At 40.4% G+C, this 17249-nt stretch overlaps 1 protein-coding gene across 1 annotated transcript in view; it reads right to left on the reverse strand.

Annotated features, from left to right (window-relative positions):
• Nucleotides 1-9461, reverse strand: part of MYBPC1 (myosin binding protein C1) — a 72196-nt gene extending 62735 nt beyond the window's left edge. Inside the window, exon 1 of the mRNA XM_074539031.1 lies at nucleotides 9344-9461. Coding sequence (XP_074395132.1) covers nucleotides 9344-9368 — 25 coding nt within the window. The 5' untranslated portion in view covers nucleotides 9369-9461. The remainder of the gene's footprint in view (nucleotides 1-9343) is intronic.
• Nucleotides 9462-17249: the final 7788 nt, after the last annotated feature.

The following is a 17249-nucleotide window of genomic DNA, read 5'->3' on the forward strand; positions in this document are numbered from 1 at the left end:
CTAGATATCACAAGCCACAGATATTCTCCCCACCACCAGGAGTAAGGGCTTCTGTAATTTTTACAGGAACAATGATTCAGTGGCACTGCAAATGAAGAAAGCTGTTGAAAAGGGATGGACATACAATGCTGTGCACATCGAGGTGTGCAAATGGTTTGAGGTATTTCATTTCAGTCCAGAAAATAGTGGAAGGTTCTACCACACACACTCAATCAGCTCAGACTGATTAGAGGAAGTTTTTACTCTTTCTTGTGCTGTTGAACTGATTCTAACGGCCATAATTGGTGCATTTCTTTTCCACAGGAAAGATCTTATGGCAGAGAGCTATAAAAACAAACACAAAAATACCTGGAAGCTGGAATTCAACAGCTGCTCAGGAGTTGTTTTACTGCTCTTCCTAGTCCACTAGCACACTGGAGTAGGTGAGTATCAAGGAGTAAGACCTCTCCCACCAGCTATGCCAATAAACTTTTTATTTGGGGTCTCTTTCAGTTTTAACTACATTTGTATTCAGTTAATTTTGTCACAGCTTCAGGGCTTTGAGAGAAGGAAAAATCTGGAATTGGCTTTTGGACTAGATTTGCAGGCTTGCTGAGCAAAGCCTGACTCCCCTTTGAGAAAAAAAGTAATTGTGCTGTTGTGTGAGTTGCTTTTGCCCATCATGTTCAATCCTGTCAGTTCAGTACCTGGAGTAAATGTGTCTGCAGTTAATGTCTATATACACAGAGCTAAGGTTTTTACAGAAATCTGTAGGAAAAGGGAATCTTCATCTCTGTCTATGGTTGACTGCAGCCTCCTCTTGGCACCTATGGCCAAAATTAGGAAGTTATTCTAGGCCTGCAAAGACATGATGAATTATTTTAATACAGACCCATCTCAGGAAGCATCATGCTACTACTGAACAATGCTTTCAATGCTTCCTAAAACCACCATTTGAGCCTACAGAGAATTAAATTAGAACAGAACTTTTTGTCATAATCACTTGATCAAAATAACTTGCTGGAGCCATCACATATAAGGACAAGTGCCCTAGGAAGCAGATCACATGCTATTTTCAATTAGTAACAGGGCCAGGGAGAGCAAATTATGTAAGAACTATTTCCTAATCTCCAGGGAAGGGAGAGCAGTGACTGCATTGATCATTGCTGTAAGATGGGCTCCCTTCTTGCTGCGCAGTCTGTGCACTCCTGGGACCATGGAGAGGGCACGTGGAGGGGCTCTAAACTCTGAAATGAGTTATCCAACCATGCTTCCACCTTCTGGCAGAAAAAAAAAACACACACTGACCTACTGACAAGTTATCATATTTGTGACAGCCTTTCCTGAAACAAACAATGCTGTGGTAAACTTCACTCCATGAAGCAATTTTTTAGGATGGTGGATTTTTTTTGATTTTTTGAACCCTTCTGAGACTCTGTCATATTTGGCTTTCTGTTCAGCAGCCCTTCAACATTACTCCAGGAGGTCTGATGTCCTGAATTAACCCTCACCTAGCACTAAGAGAAAGCAGGGCATGCAATATCTCAGTATTATGACATCTAACACCACCATGGCTAAGTGCAGCAGAGACCACAGGTTATTCTGTCACTTTGAGCTGAAAATACACATAAAGGCACTTGGCCAACCAGCAGAGAGGGTTGAGGGTGTGGTTGTTCTTCAGAAGAGGGTGTTCTAAGCCATGTGGGTGTAAGGCATCCCCCATCACTTTAGTCTTGGTCCCATTGACTCCTGTGAAGGTGCTGACAGCAATATAGGCACAGGTAATGGATGAGGGAAGTCAGAAAGAAACACTCCCTTTGGTGTGGGCTGCATATTTTAAGGTCTGAGAGGTTTCCAAGCAGAAATATGTCTTCAGAATTTCTGTCCCTCCAGCATCTCAGGAAGTGGTGAAGATCAGCAGAAATTTTCACCAAAGCATGCTTGCTAGAATGGCTTCCTAAGGCATCACATCCTGCTGGACACAGAACTGGATTTTTACTTGAATTCACTCTCTTCTCTAAGCTGCTTCATCTTGGCTGAACATCTGCTAGTTCAGTGAGCTCTAGGAGCTAAGACCACACCAATAAAACAAATTCCAGAAATGGGAATTCTTGAAGTTTCCTAAATCTACGTGTGTTTTGTTGAACACTCTGTAGAATATCCAGAAACACTGTATTATTTACATAAAAAGTGCTTTTTTGCCCATGGGTACAAATATCACTGATGCAACCAATCATTCATCTAACAGCATGGAGCTGCTGGAGGAAGTGAGAGTAAGCTTGTATAAAAAGAATGAAGATGAATTACTATTGGTTTGAGCAGGAGTGCAGCTTTCTGTTTCCTCTCATTAAAGGAGAGCAACAATTTAGTTCTGAGTTGATTGAAACATTCAGCCTTGAAATAAAATATATTGATAAATATATTAATATATCAATATAAAAATAAAACAAGTAAAATAATCAGATTCTCAAAAATAACAAAAAATGGCATAAAATAATGCCACTTTTTTCAGTGGCATTATTTTATTTTTATCAATGCATGAAGCAGGTAATAGACTATAGAAGGGTGTTCTCTTCTCTGCTCAAGGTAATCTGAGCCTAATGTACTCCCTTATTTATGGGGAAGAGCATCTGAGTATCACATGCAAATAATAATGGAACATAACTCTCTCCTTGGCTTCTTACAAACCTACCCACTGCAGAAAATCTTTAAACAGCAACTGAACAAATTGTACAGTAGTCCTGCATTCTTATCCTTATGGTGCTCAGGAAAAGGGAGGCGCATGAATGTGTCTATGATGAGAGCTGGGAGTTCAAGCTGCCATTACAATCGGTGGGATTTGATTGTTATTCACCTTTTATCTCACATTTTATTGCTGCTTATGGCTCAATTTGCATACACACACAGGTGACCAAAGCCACTGGGATCCCGTAGGGTGTTCATCCATTTCCTAGCTGCTATTCCATGGTGTTGCAGGCCTCCCACGGGTCCTGGGTCATATCTGCCAGCCCAAGATGGGTGTTCTGTGTATCTCAGGGCATCTTAAGTGGCACTAGGGCACCTATGTTTAGGCAATTGCTGTCAGGTCAACTGAGCAGCAGCAGATTGGGCGCCTCTGACTTTAATGAGCGGCTGACTCGGCGGGAGCGGGAACACCGAGTTCACTGGCATGTCCTTCCAGCTGGGTATCTGGTTCCTAACCCAGAGATCTTCTGGGACTGTGTAAAGACCATCAGGATCTCTGTAGGCTTGCAAAGTCACCAGCATTCTCAATGGACTAACATGGACATTCATCTCAGGCCTCTCCTCTCGCCCCTCACGCTGTAAACACCGGCAGCTCTTCCAAGCAAAGGAGCAAAACCTCCGGGTGGAATGATGGAAAAATGGTTTCAACTATCGATTCCCTAACAACAGTGAAAAAGAGAAACCTTTGTTGGAAGTCTTCAGAGATACCACTTCATTTGTGGCTGGGAGAAGAGAGAGTGGGCTGGGTGGAACGAGGAGCTGTTTCTCAGTCACACAGCTCCTCAGGCTCAAGAGATAAAATTGCTTGCAGTGGGACTGAGAAAACTCTAATTACAACTGAAGTTAACAATCCTGTTTGCTTGTCTTGTCTATCATTTTACAAATATTTTACATTTTACATTCAAGACAAAGTCACTTTAGTGCCTGACTAAGAACAATTTTTTTTCCTCCTTTTTCATTCTAGAGCAATTATTAAACTAGGACCTCTAATTTACTGCAACCTCTGCATTCCCATAAATGATGAATCTAGTATTCATCCCTATCCCAAGGAAATTTTATCAGGTAATTTATTTTCCAACTTGATTTGCTCTTCCCCTTTAAGAAACACTCTGGATGCCCCCTGATGAAACATGAAATAGATTCCAGGACTTATTTTCCAAGGACTTTTGACGTGTTAGGCAGCTAAAAATGCTTTCACAACTGAAGTCCCCCCAGATCTCTCTGCTATTGTTTGGTTATGCAACCGCCTTGTTTGGTAGTCCCCTGAAATTAATATGAAAAAGCTCATTCATTTTTTCATGGAACAGAGGGGTACTGTAGCATGGTTGGTTTTTTTAGAACTCTCTTAAAGTGATATATTTAGGAGGTATGAGGGGAAAGAACTGGGTAGGCCTTTATTTATCTTCCCAACAGGTGCAGTATAGGGAGGCACAAAGACTCTGTTTGCTAAATTCAGTTTTGCCAAGTACAAAGCGCTCTCTTATCTGCTGAAAGGCTGTTCCCTGCTTTCCTCCTAAGCTCAATGAGCTTCTCATTTTAGTGTGACAATATTAAATATTTTATTCTTGAGCACAGATGCACTGTTTTTCACGCAGGGTGGACAAGCTTTTCAACTCAAGTACAAACAACAAGTAAGCTCAAGTACGAACAAGTTGTACGAACAAGTACGAACAGCAAGTCAGCCAGATCAATTTTACATAATCCTCCTTCAGCAGTATTGAAGTCAATGCATTGTATGAGGGAAAAAAAAGTTAGTGTAGTGTCTTCAATTTACACCATAACAAACCAAAACATAATAGCCCAAAGATAAATCATGGTGAATTTTCGGTCAAATTAATTTGATTGAAACTTAGCAGCGATGGAGGGGGAAGGTCAAAGCATGAATCTGAGATGCTCTGGTATCTCAGAAGGAAGTGTGGGAGGCACACTGAGGAGTTAGCAATGGGAGGAAAAGGCAATCTAAGAACAAGCCATGTCCCAGTGTTGCACACAGTCTGTGCAGGAGGAGCTGCTCCGTGGGGCGCAGGGCGAGAGCACAGCCCATCCTCAGGGATCTGATTACAGCTCTGGGGCGTGAGTTTGCTTCCCATTTGGGGAGGGCTTAAAATTTATTAGCTGGAGGTGATGAAGAGAAACTTTCTGAAGAATTGAGAGGGAAAATAAGATAAGGGGTTAGGGTTTCACTCTTTCGTCATCCACCAAAACTCATTTACCTGCGATTTGAATATGGAGCTTTGCAAACGACACACAGGGCCTGACTTTGAGTGTGGTTTGGCTCTGAGACTGAGAATGAAGAAAGTTAAAAATAATGGGAATGCATTCTGCAGTCAGTGCTGCAGAGGGGCCATGATGATGGCAGAAGATGGATGTCTGTGTGCTTTTCTTTTGCATCACCATGCAGCAAGGAGAGGGCAGCTGCACTGCCCATGTGGTGCCACATAAAATGGTTATACAGGTCCAGTCTTCTGCATGGAAAGCACCAAACAGTGCTGAAAAATGCTCACATGCTGGGATCTTGAATTTTCAGGAAAAATTTCAATCAGTAGTTTTAATTTTGACACAAGCCAAATCTGTATAGCGAAGCAGAATTCCCATTCATCTTCTTTTTCTCCTATGAAAAATTGTCTAACCTTGAAAATATGATATTAAAAGAAATCTGACTTTAATTACCTCTTAACCTTCACACTTAGATTATTTTCTCACTGGAATGCTGCTCTACAGATCTACTTATATGTTTTATGTGACTAAGTGATTTGTTTGACAATGACTGTTATCTTGACACACCAGACACTTGTATTATTTCGAATACTGCAAATATAGTGCAAACATAATGATAAAAAGAAATCTCACAATGAAAAAAAAAATATGTTTAAAAGGAAATAGAAGTAAATGTTAGTTCTGCTGGGTGTCTTCATGGAGAGCAATGTTGCCATATCTCCAAAGCAGTATTTATGTGAGTATATGCAAGTAGTTTTCTTCACAACTTTTACATCTATGCTATTTGTAGATTGAATAAAATTTTACTGAAACTCTGTCTAAAGTAGGCACACTGATTTTAATTTTGATTCCTTGCCAAAATGTGGATGCTTCAGGCAACATCATTCAAGCAGAGCTTGCAAACACTTAGAAAATGAAGTTGGCAGGGAGTTGATAAATGCTTTGGCTCAAAATTTGGAACAGTAACTCATGGCCATGCATTATTTCCTAGATTGGGGAGAATAAATAAGACAAATTTACAGAGCTGCCTACGGGGGACAGACTTGCACCTGTCTCTGTGGGATGATGCCCACAAATAGTTTGAAAAGGTTGCTCTTGAGAGACTTGGCACTTTTACAAAAGCGTGTCCAAATGCCACGGCCTGTGACAGCTTAAGAGGGCACCTAATTAATGAGCAGCTCTTATTATGAGTATTGGTTAAAGGAAAGGGGGGGAGAGGAAAGATTGACTGAGTGATTGCAATAAATTGCAGGAAGTAATTATATGAGGGAGGGTTATTTTGTTAGTCACCAGGAAAGCTAAAGGCTGTTAAATTTAAATGCACTGGTTTAGGCCTTTGGCAACTCAGTCACACCCTGGTCATCCACTGAGATTAGTTAACCCATTGATGCAAACTTCACCTTGCACATAAATTTTGGGCCCGCTAAGACAAAGCTGTCCTACAACCGTGACCATCTACTACAAAGAAGCTACAGCTGATCTTATTCACAGGATTTGACTTTTTAGGAGTACCATGAAGGCCCAAAATAATTAGTCATGGAAGCCTGTTTCTGCAGTGACAAATTCCATCAGGCTGAAGCTCTCCAGCAACCTTCCCTAAGCTGAGTGGTGTGTTTAATTTGGTGATCCTATTTGTTAAGAGCTCTTTGGGAGGCTACACTCTCACCAAGTCAGGAATTTTCTCACTTTGTTAATCTAATAATCTTAGAATAGTTCAAATAGCGCTTGGCCTGAAAAAGAAAAGCCTGAGAGCTTGTTACAGCACTGTCTGTGAAAAATGAAGCTACGTACTTCAGGGACTGTAGTGATAAAACCTCACAAATCTGAGATTTTCTAAACATTCAAGTGTTAGCCAGTTTCTGATTTCTCAACTACTTGCTTGTGTGTGCAGTTTTTAATTTTCAGGACCCATGAAAATGAGGAGTATGGGATAACTCAAGTAGGTTGCTTCTGCTGGAAACGGCAGAAGAACCGTGCTTAGGTGTCCATGTAATGCAGAAAGCTTAAGCCTCTTTTTCCCCCTCCATTTTCTATTGTAGTCCTTCAACAAACTTGCCAAAGGTTTCTCAGACAGTCCTTCCAGTGGTAAGTGGAAGGATTTCCAGAAGGAAGGACTTTCCAGAATTAGTCAGTCCAAGATTCACCTTCATTGATTAATTTTCCTCAACCCTTGATGCTTTGGAAATGACCATGAGAAAAGGCATTTGATGACCATGTGAGGCTCTGAATTCTTACTGGTAGAGCTGATACGAGTAGAGCTTGCATGAGTAGCAGTATTGTACTATTACTGGTACCAAATTCTCCTGCCACTAACACAGTAAGTTCTCACACTTACAATACAAGTACTGTCAATAGCTCAGGGGGGCTCTTATCAACAAAAAAATCTTTAGGGAGCAGCGAATCCCTGAAGTACAGTAATATAATAATAGAAACCTGTTACTGCCCTGATCTCCTGGCTGCAAATAAACTGGCTGCAATAAGGAACAACCAGTGTACAACCCAATCATATAACTTCTCCAGAGCTCTCTTCTCCTTGAGAATTCTATTAAGGCAGAATGCTTCAATAATTTTTAGGTCCTGAATATTGACTCATTAAAAATCACATTTTTTCCACTCTCAATATGATGTTGTTCAGAGCTGCTGAACTTATTTTGTAACACAAACACAGAGCTACATTGGTAATCACTGCACTGGTAGAACATCTTTGAAACAATCTAATTTTAAACAGAATAAGAAACATGAGCCTCCAAACTAATTTTCTTCAAAGCGCATATCTTTTGAAAGTGCATAAATATTTTAGGGTTGGGTGTTTTTTTTGAGTTGACAGGCACAGAATGCATTCTGATTAAAGTGTATAATACCCAGTCAAATAACAGATCAAATAAAAAGGACACTTAATACATGTGTAAATAATTTGAATTACAAATAAGACACTCTAGAAGGGGCTTGGCTCTAGGTTTGATATGGAGGATTAGGCTCTTGTATTAATACGTGCACTTGGTGTAGCTATTTTCAGAAGGAGACTTCATCTATCATTGTCCTCGAGCCCTGAGGAGGGCCAGTGAGTAAAGTGATCACGCTGGTCTGTCAATACTACTTGCTTCAGACTCAGTCGTGCAAAAAGTTTAGTTTTCATGTGTCCCCCAAAAGTGAGTAATGTTCCTGACAGTTACTCTGCTCTTACCTTCCACAAAACAAGAATATATTCCAAAAAAATAAATTTTGAAATTTATTTTTATTGAAATATAAAAAAATAAATCTTGTAAAATGTTTGTAAAGTTGTTCAAAGCCAATACTACTGACAGGGCAGTCTTAAACCAAAAAATCCTATTCAAGCTACACACATCAGCCTGGAAGATCTTTCTCGACTGATGGGAAATAAATGCTAATTAATGACTTCTATACTTTCCATACCTTAAATATTAAATTCAGTTTTGCATTTGGGAATGCATTAGGGAAGCTGTGTCATTCACCAATATTTGAAAAGCACATACAGTCTTCATATTATGGCTTTGCAAAAGCTCTTTATATAGTCAAAAAATCACCAAAAATTCTTACCAAAATATACAGATTTGAAAGAAAAACACAAGAGCTATAGAAATAATGTAAATAGAAGAAGCTTATTTAGCTTAAATTTTCAAAATGGTAGAAAAATGAATATTAGCTTTTAAATAAATTATTAAATAATAGACTCTCAATATTTTTCACCTTTTTCCTCAGTCTCCAGTGGACAATTCTGTCTCTCAGTAGCAGACTACATACTCAGTTTCTTTGCTATGAACTTAACAGCGCCACAGAAGGGGCCAATATTACTGGCTGTAACTATCCTTCTGAAACATAAAATAACAATTTCTGTAATGTGGCAAAATACATTATTCCAGTTTGAGCTGTACAGAATAACTTACTACATTCTTCAGACTTATGCATTTAGATGTATAGAGTATATTTTCATCAGAACCATAAAACTGTTTCATAAGCACATCCTTCCCATTCTATAACTATTAGAAAACTGCATGAAAAACATATCAATGTCCTGACTCTTTAAATCTTAAGAAACGCCTTTTCCCTCCTTTCCAGAGTTTAGATAGCTTAGAAGAGAGAAACCACAAATTGCACTACAGGAATCCTGTAGTCTTTAAAAAATGAATACAGCTTTTGCCCCGTCAAGTAGCTTCTCAATATCCATTCAAAGTCATGTTTGAGCTATAGCCCTGCCTGAAAGTCATTTCTTAGTCTAAAGAAGATCAGTGATCTCTAAAGATTTAGTGATGTTATGTGGTTATTGTTCTTAATATCATCTGTGGCTGATGTCTGCAAGGTGGTCTCGAAAGTGTTTTGTGTGTGCGCGTACTCGTAATTCCTGTCAGTAAGAAACGCTCAGGTAATGTTCTGTCATGCTTACCATCCTTCTTGGTGGGTTCTGGCATTGTTACAAGGATTCTTTATTCCCAGAGAGTTTCAGCCTTTCAGATGCAGCCAGTAGTAGCCCCAAGTCCAGCGGAGAGTGTGTGAGATCAGTGTGACAAGCAGAGGGTAAGAAGAATTCCTCTGCTTTATATACTGCGGCTGAAATATCAATCAAAATAGCACCTCCTCTCTTTTCAATGCAAACACTTTGAAAATTGACAGTTATGGGAAACCCTTCACATCTGTTGTCTGCAGCCTCTGCTCCCTTGGCTTTTGGAAGGAATCTCTGCTGCATTGCATGGGGCTGATGAGAACATCTATAACTTTCTAAATTCAGCCGCACAGCTTGCTCTCTGCGTCCCTCTCTGTAACTTGCAGACACGTATGCACACGCAGACAGAGGCTGAAAAAGTGACTGCCATGCTGTTAAAGAGCCTCTCCTGCCTGCAAAACCTGCAGGAAATGCCTCTACGCATTTATGCCTCTTCCCACAACATATAAGTGACAAGTAGGCACAAGCAGTGTGCCTGCAGTGTAGCATAATTTTTTTCCTTCAGTGTGTGCAAAGACAGAGTGAGAAATAGAGTGTCTGTCAGTATTAATGAAAAGTATTATTGTACTCCTGTTTTTAGCAGTGAAGATACTCTGTATTTCCCTTCTGTTTACATATGGTACATTTTCTTGGGTCCTTTCCCTGTAGCCACTCTCATTTTGGCATTGGTGGAGACTGTAATGTTCCTTTCAGCATAAATAATTCATTAGCTGGAGAGATTGCTGCTGGGAGTTGAGATATTCTCTTCTCCACTCATCCAGGAGATCCAGCACTGCTTGCCTTTGCCAAGCCAGGAAACCAGACAGAAGGAATGGAAATCCAATCTGTAGCACACACACAGAACCACTGAACTGAGCCACTGGGTTGCCCTCCTCTGAGACTCCCACTTAAACTACAAACATGTAGGCAAGGGAAAGGCAGGTCAGAGTCATTCACAACGTGAATCAGAGGGTACTAGGATTTGCTTTCTTATGCTCTTTTAGAATTTTGAGACAAAAGGGTAATAATTAGCACAATAGATGAAGTGGTCCTCAAAGGTTTTGTGTTATTGAAGCACATGTTCATACTATTAATCGGGTATCAAGAACTAGGCTACTGGAAAGACTGCTCAGTGTATGAATGGAGCCAAATGTTACAGAAAACCTACCTTACATCTTTGGATAGGATTGGGAGATGTAGTAGCAGTCATGAGCCTGGTTATTCTATAGTCAATGCATGAAGGTTTCCTCTGCAATCTGGTTTTTCCTGGCTATTTAACCTTTTTTATAGACATCTTATAAAGGATGGGCATTTTGTTCCTTTTTTTAAAAGACTATAATCTCTTTTTTTTGCTCTACTCAGTGTGGTGCTTATTTGACTGATTCATGTGCCTGTGAAATATAGAGATAGGCAAGACTTCTGCCTACAAGAACTTAAGGAGTATTAAAGGCATCTTTCTCCTTTATTTCACACCACTATCAAGGTAAACCTGCTGATATCACTGAAATAATTCCTGTCCTTGGAAAGGAAAGAACGCTGCCCTGGAAAGGTAAGTGGGGGTTTTGTCCCTGTGTGTGAGTGGGGTGGCAGCAGTATGAACAGACTTAATAACATGGCAGAGATCACTTTTTATTGTTCCCCTTTCTCCTGCCCACGTCCAGGCACGGGGCTCTGTGGTGGCTGGAACCAGAGCGGGATGAGGAGCAGCTGCTGATGCTCTCCAGCCTGGTGTTTCCTCAATGGCCCTTTGTAAGATGCAAAGATATTTTGCTTTGCATTCCACCCATCATGTGCCAAGAGGTGCTGAGAACTATGCTTCTGGAGATTCCTGCTAATACAAACAGGATTAAACTATGGTCACACTCCAGCACTGGTGGGTTAGGGAGGACCTCCACTGCAAACACACAGTGAGAAAGGATTGGTGGCAGGTGCTTATCCTTACAGCCTTAAAGGGCTTTCTTTACAGCAAGAGGAAGAAGGATATCCAGGAAGACAGAATCTTATTCATAATCTTCCTTTAAGCTACTAAATAAATCAATACTGAGATCATATTTGCTGGATCAAGGGGAGGTGTGTTCTCATCTGCGTAGAAAAACTTCCTCTCCATCCTTAAATTGTGAAGCTGCAGTCAGAATCTGTACAGGGAATGGTTGTTGGATGTGCCTGAGATGTGGACCAGCAGCCATCTGAAAATTTGCTCATCCTTTCATTCTTTCCCACCCTTTCATTATACTTGCATAATTCATTGCATTTCACGTCATGTTCCCATTTACTCTGATAAAACATTTCTGGGCTGCAAGTTTCCTGTAATGTAAATTTTAGTGGTATTATTGAAGGTGCTGCTGGGGTAGATTTAGACTGTGATATCTCAGTGTACGTTAGCATTAGCAGTGACAGAGAAAGTAGATAACTTCCTAAGAAAGCAATCCATATTTTATTTGTTTCAGTCTAATTCCCAGCTGAGTCCTTGCCTCAAGCACCTACAGGTATTTCACACTCTTTTTGAAGACAACCTAATAATTTCAGTTTATTTTTCTCCCTGCACAAATATGGTCACAATTCTTATACTTCTCTTCCACATGATAGTCATCAAGCTTGCCTCATCACTGCATAGAAAAGATGAGTAAATTTTGGCCAACCATTGTCCAGGTTGCTTTAAGACTGACAAAAGAAAAGAAAGAAAAACACCGAACAGAAGGAAATGCTTGGTGGTTATTTCTAAGCTTTTGCTTCTTTGATTACAGAGATGTCAAAACATGCTTACAATTATCTATCCTCACAACCTGTACCTTCTCTGTTACTAAATGCATTTCTCTATTCATTTTATGAAGTTTAATTATTTTACCATTTTTTCTTGCCATCCTGCTCTGATTCCCTGTGTATGGTAAACACTCACCTGATTTGCTCACACCTCAGCTTGTGAAGGAGCTGGACCAGGAGAGGAAGCAGTTGAGTCCCTTGTGCTGCACACGTGGTTTCTGAGCAAGGGAAAGGGCCATGAATCACCTCTGGACTCAGCCACAACCCTGTTTACCAAATGACTGAGCCAAGCCTTCATGGAAATTCTGAGGTGGAAAGAACTGAGCTACACCTTGTTTCTAGCCCATGACCTCTCATTTCTGTACCTCAGCAGATAGAACCAAAGGCTCTGGCATCTCCAGCCATCTTTTCATTAACTCACACTATTGCTGAGGCACCTCTGTTTGCTGCCTCATGTCTCTGGATGGAAATGTCCCTTCTCATCACTTGCTCTTTTCCCTGCACACATTGCCTTGTGCCCTTGTGCTTTACCCTTCCCAAAAAGTGAATGTCTCCTGAACAAAATTTATCCTCAGCACAGTGTGGATTTTGTGTACCGCCATAAGAGCTCTTCCTCCACCACCTCAGGGGCCAAACATGTAAAACTCTCTGAGCCTTTCCCTTCCATGCCTGCCTCAATTAATCTTCTGTGGTCTCTTTCCAAAGCACGACTATCCAATTTTAACTCTCTTCAGCTCCTTGAGCAGTTTCCAAATGGCTGCTAATCAGGGCATCAGATAATTAAATCATTCTCTCCTGTCTGTTTTTAATAAATTCCCTTGGTCAAACACCAGAGCTGTATTTGCTGTTGCAGCTGCTACATCTGCATCAATAACTTCATATTTGCTGCTATTTCAAGGACTGAACTCCCTCACTTCTGCCTCTATTCCATTAGGTGCCTGTCTGCTTGCTGTCAGAGAAAAATCTTCATCTTGTCACCAAGCCAAAGGATCAGAACACTCCCAGAAGCCCTGAGAGACAAACCTTTCACCAGAGTATTTAACCAAATGGTAGCATGTGATTTAGCTTTAGGTAGTTCTGTGAGGAACAGGGAGTTGGACCTTGTGATCCTTATGGATCCCTTCCAACTTGAGATTCTCCATTTGAAATTTTTCCATTTAAAAGTTTCATTGATATTGAGAAAAGCTGATCAATTGAAATAGGAATGCCAGGCAAAATGATCAGTGTAGATGAGAACAGGAAAGGATTCCCAGTTCACTAATATGTGCTTATATTAAAAAATAAACAGGATCCTGAGTTTGTTCTTAATAAAGAGTCCAGAGTTTTGAAGCCTGATATAAGTAAAAGCAATTCTTCATCAGCCTTAATATCTGGAGCTTTGGAGCCTTTGGGAAACTGTTACTTACACAGCCCAAGAATGAAGGACAAAAAGCAGTAGCAGATGAGCTTCCCCTCCCATCAGGAGTAACACATAAACACATTTATCCAGGGAGATACAGGAATAAGGTTTGACAGTGTCCAAGCCCCATCCTAACCCCAAATTCCCCTCTCATGAGGCAAAAGGATGGTCATAATAGAAAGTTTCCTTAATGCTCCATGTCTGCAGCAGAATTGCACTGTAGTGACGACATTTTCTGCTCTGATTCTGCCTTTGCTGTGTGGGCTTTTTGAAATAATATATAGGACATTATAGATTTTGGTGAATTTATTTATTGCTATAAGCGATATTTGATATCTGATGAAATATTTCTTTATTTTCTATCATAAAAAGTAAAAAATACACTATTTCAATTTGTACCATGCCGGCTAAAAGTGAAAAGCTAAAAGCATTCAACCAAAAAATGCGCAACCAAAACCAATGCAGAACTTCTGTTTTTGCAAGGGAAGAATGTTGTGTCTTAGAGCATCTGCTACCTTTTAAGTCCCTATCTAATTTGTGAAGGCATTGCTTTTTTCTGGTATCTTAGCTGAACTTCCTAGTGTTGATGAAAGACACCTGGATTTACCTGGCCAGCTCAATTTAATCACAGCCTTGCACTGTAGACTTGCCAGGAAAAAAAACCTCTCCTACCCTGTCATGCACCCTACTTTTCTTCCATGTAAATGAGACATGACCTTTGTTAAGAAATACTTTCTATATTGATGTAGCATCCACAAATGGGGCCTTACTCTATCTAGCAAGATGAGGGAAGATTAAACCCTAAAGCCTGCACTGGATTTTTTTTTTCCAAGGCAGTCGGCTTGGAGGCACTTCAAGGCATGTACAAGATGTCGTTGACAGATAAACACCACTTGCCAGCTTTACCTTCTGCCTTACAACGACCCAGAGGGTGACATTACTGTGTAAGCAACACATGCCCCGTGGTGTCCTGTAGCAGTCAGAGTGTTTCCTTTCTGACAGTAAATCCCAGGGCTCTGGGGCACTCAGCACCAAAGTCAAGAGCTGCTCCCTAGGTCAGGGCAGCAGGAGGAGGAGGAGGAAGGAGAACAGCTTCTTTCTGTCAGAAAATGTTGGGGTGAGGGTTGATAAGAAAGGAAAAACGATGGGAACTTTGCCACTGCTCTTCATGAGAGGCAGACCTTGTTTCACACTGTTTTTAGGAGGAAATTTAGGAGATGACTGGGGTATTTTCTGGGTCCCCCCGTGGCAGGAAGGAAATGATGAATCTGACTGCATGGTCTTAGAAGGCTAATTTATTATTTTATGATCTATATTATATTAAAGAATGCTACACTAAACTATACTAAAGAATAGGGAAAGGATACAGACAGAAGGCTAAAAGACAATAATGAAAAACTCGTGACTCTCACCAGAGTCCTGACAGAGCAGGACCATGATTGGTCATTAAGTCAAAGCAATTCACATGTTGGATAAACAATCTCCAACCTCATTCCAAAGCAGCAAAACACAGGCGAAGCGAATCAGATAATTATTGTTTTCCTTTTTCTCTGAGGCTTCTCAGCTTCCCAGGAGAGAAACCCTGGCAAAGGCATTTTTCCAGAAAATATGATGGTGACAGATGACCATGCAGCCAGGAGAGGAGAGAGACTTTGTAGCCCAGGTTTTTGTTCCTGCTTCCACAGGTGACACTGGGAACAGCTCCTCATCTGAGCTATACCTAGGTAAGCAAGACCCATGCAGGGTTTACATGCTCCAGTTTATTGGAATCTGTCTGATTGGGAATGCCTGATGCAGGATATCAAGCAGAGGTTTCTTTGGCCCTGGTTTGAGCTCCTCATTAAGCACATAAAGTTACCTCAGCAGCTTACAAGGAACACATGGTTGGACCCAGCAGATTATGGTGTGTCCAGCACTGGCCAATGAGGCCTGGGATGAGGTAAACATCCCTCCACCACTGAAAACCAAGGCCTCTGATCTTGGCTTCTCTCTCAATTTTTTTTTCTTTTTTTGTTGGTTTTCTGATATGCATATAACATTTCACCACTGAAGCTGGTGGATTACTTTAAAATTATTTTTATTGCTGGATCAGTCTTATTAGCAGTCTGAAAAATATCAAAAACGTGGTTGTAGAAATTTAGCCTTAAAAAATCCTACAATCCATATAACTAGCTCAGCAATAGTTTCACATATTTTCCCAAATTCTTTTTTCTAGGTCTGTTTCCCTACTGGTTACTTTTTAAGTGTTCCAGTTCCAATATTCTGCAGGTACCTATTGTACCCAAAGATGCACACCCTCCATGACAGGAAATGCTTGCACAGGGCCTCCAAATGAAAGTATTAGAAGTACTCTGATATTTTAAAACCCCTTAATTTTATTTAATTTATTTATTTTATTTATTCTCCTTTAGGAATTTAAATCTTTTAGATTTACAAGTTTTACAAATTCATTGAGGTAGATACATATTTAAGCTATGCAGAATGAATGATATGAACCCATGTCAAAGTTCATTAATATTTAAAGAAAAATGTCCAAATCCCACTATGAAGGGCCTGAAAACTTTAGTATTAACTATTTGATAGCCTGAAAATATTGTGAAAGTGGCTGCTCTTATTCAGATTACAACCATCTCAGGTAAATTTGCATTATAATAATCCTATGAAAGTACTTAACAGAAATACATTCAATTCCCAGGTGTCTAAGAGACCCTAAGCATCTTCCTTAACTGGAGCATATCTTAGTTCTGTCTTGGTGGATTTGGGTTGATATCCCAGTCTTTGAGCCCACAGCTCTCATTCCACCTGCTTTTCTTCCTTTGGGAACTTATACTGTTCACTAGTCCCACTTTGCACAGTGGAACCTTAATCTTATTTGCTGCCATGATATATTATTCCTATCCACACTGCCTGAAAGATACTGCTGCACATGAACAGATGGAATAAAAGGTGCCAGGTGCTGGGGCTGGTATTATCTTTTTTTTTCTATTAAAACACTTGTTCTTTAGCACAAGTGCAGTGTAGTTATAACAGTATAATGCCTTTGGCTGATTTGTTTGACATATTCATGGTATAGTTTGACATATTCATGGTATAGTTTGACATACCCATGGTATAATTTCCTGATACACATCACCCAGTGCTGCTGTGGACTGGTGCAATCAGGATGGGCCCATCTTCCTTTCCCTTCTCTCTTCCTCGTTCTTCAGGCAGGAGGCTTTCTGCCCTTGCTTGTACTGGAGATGCTCAGGATGAGTCAGTTCTGCTGCTGGCCTGAGCAGATCCTGCTCTTTTGGAGCAGGAGGCACTTCATTTCTGCTGAAGCAATGTCCTCTGTCAGCCCTGTGATCAGTGGACGTGAGGAAAAGGGAGCACATGGCAGGAGAGTGGGACTGTCCCTCCTAGCTGCAACCTACACACACATAGTGTTAAGTTTGACAGGAAATTATATCCTTGTTGTGTCCAAGCTCCAAAGTTTATAAACATCCACTTCCTATTCTGGAAGATAATAGAGATAATGTGTGAATTATTGTATGCTGGTCTCTTAATTCCAAAAACATCTGTTTCAGGGAGAGATTATATTTATCCAAATCTTTATTCGTTTGTATTAGATGAAAAAAGTCATATTTCTTTCAAACTTCAGTGGACCACTGGGGGTTCCTATTGATTCACTGAGGAGAGTGAGCACAGCCTGCAGGAATTCAACTGGAAAGG

The sequence above is a fragment of the Zonotrichia albicollis genome, chromosome 4, assembly GCF_047830755.1.
Source record: "Zonotrichia albicollis isolate bZonAlb1 chromosome 4, bZonAlb1.hap1, whole genome shotgun sequence".
Lineage (NCBI taxonomy): Eukaryota > Metazoa > Chordata > Aves > Passeriformes > Passerellidae > Zonotrichia > Zonotrichia albicollis.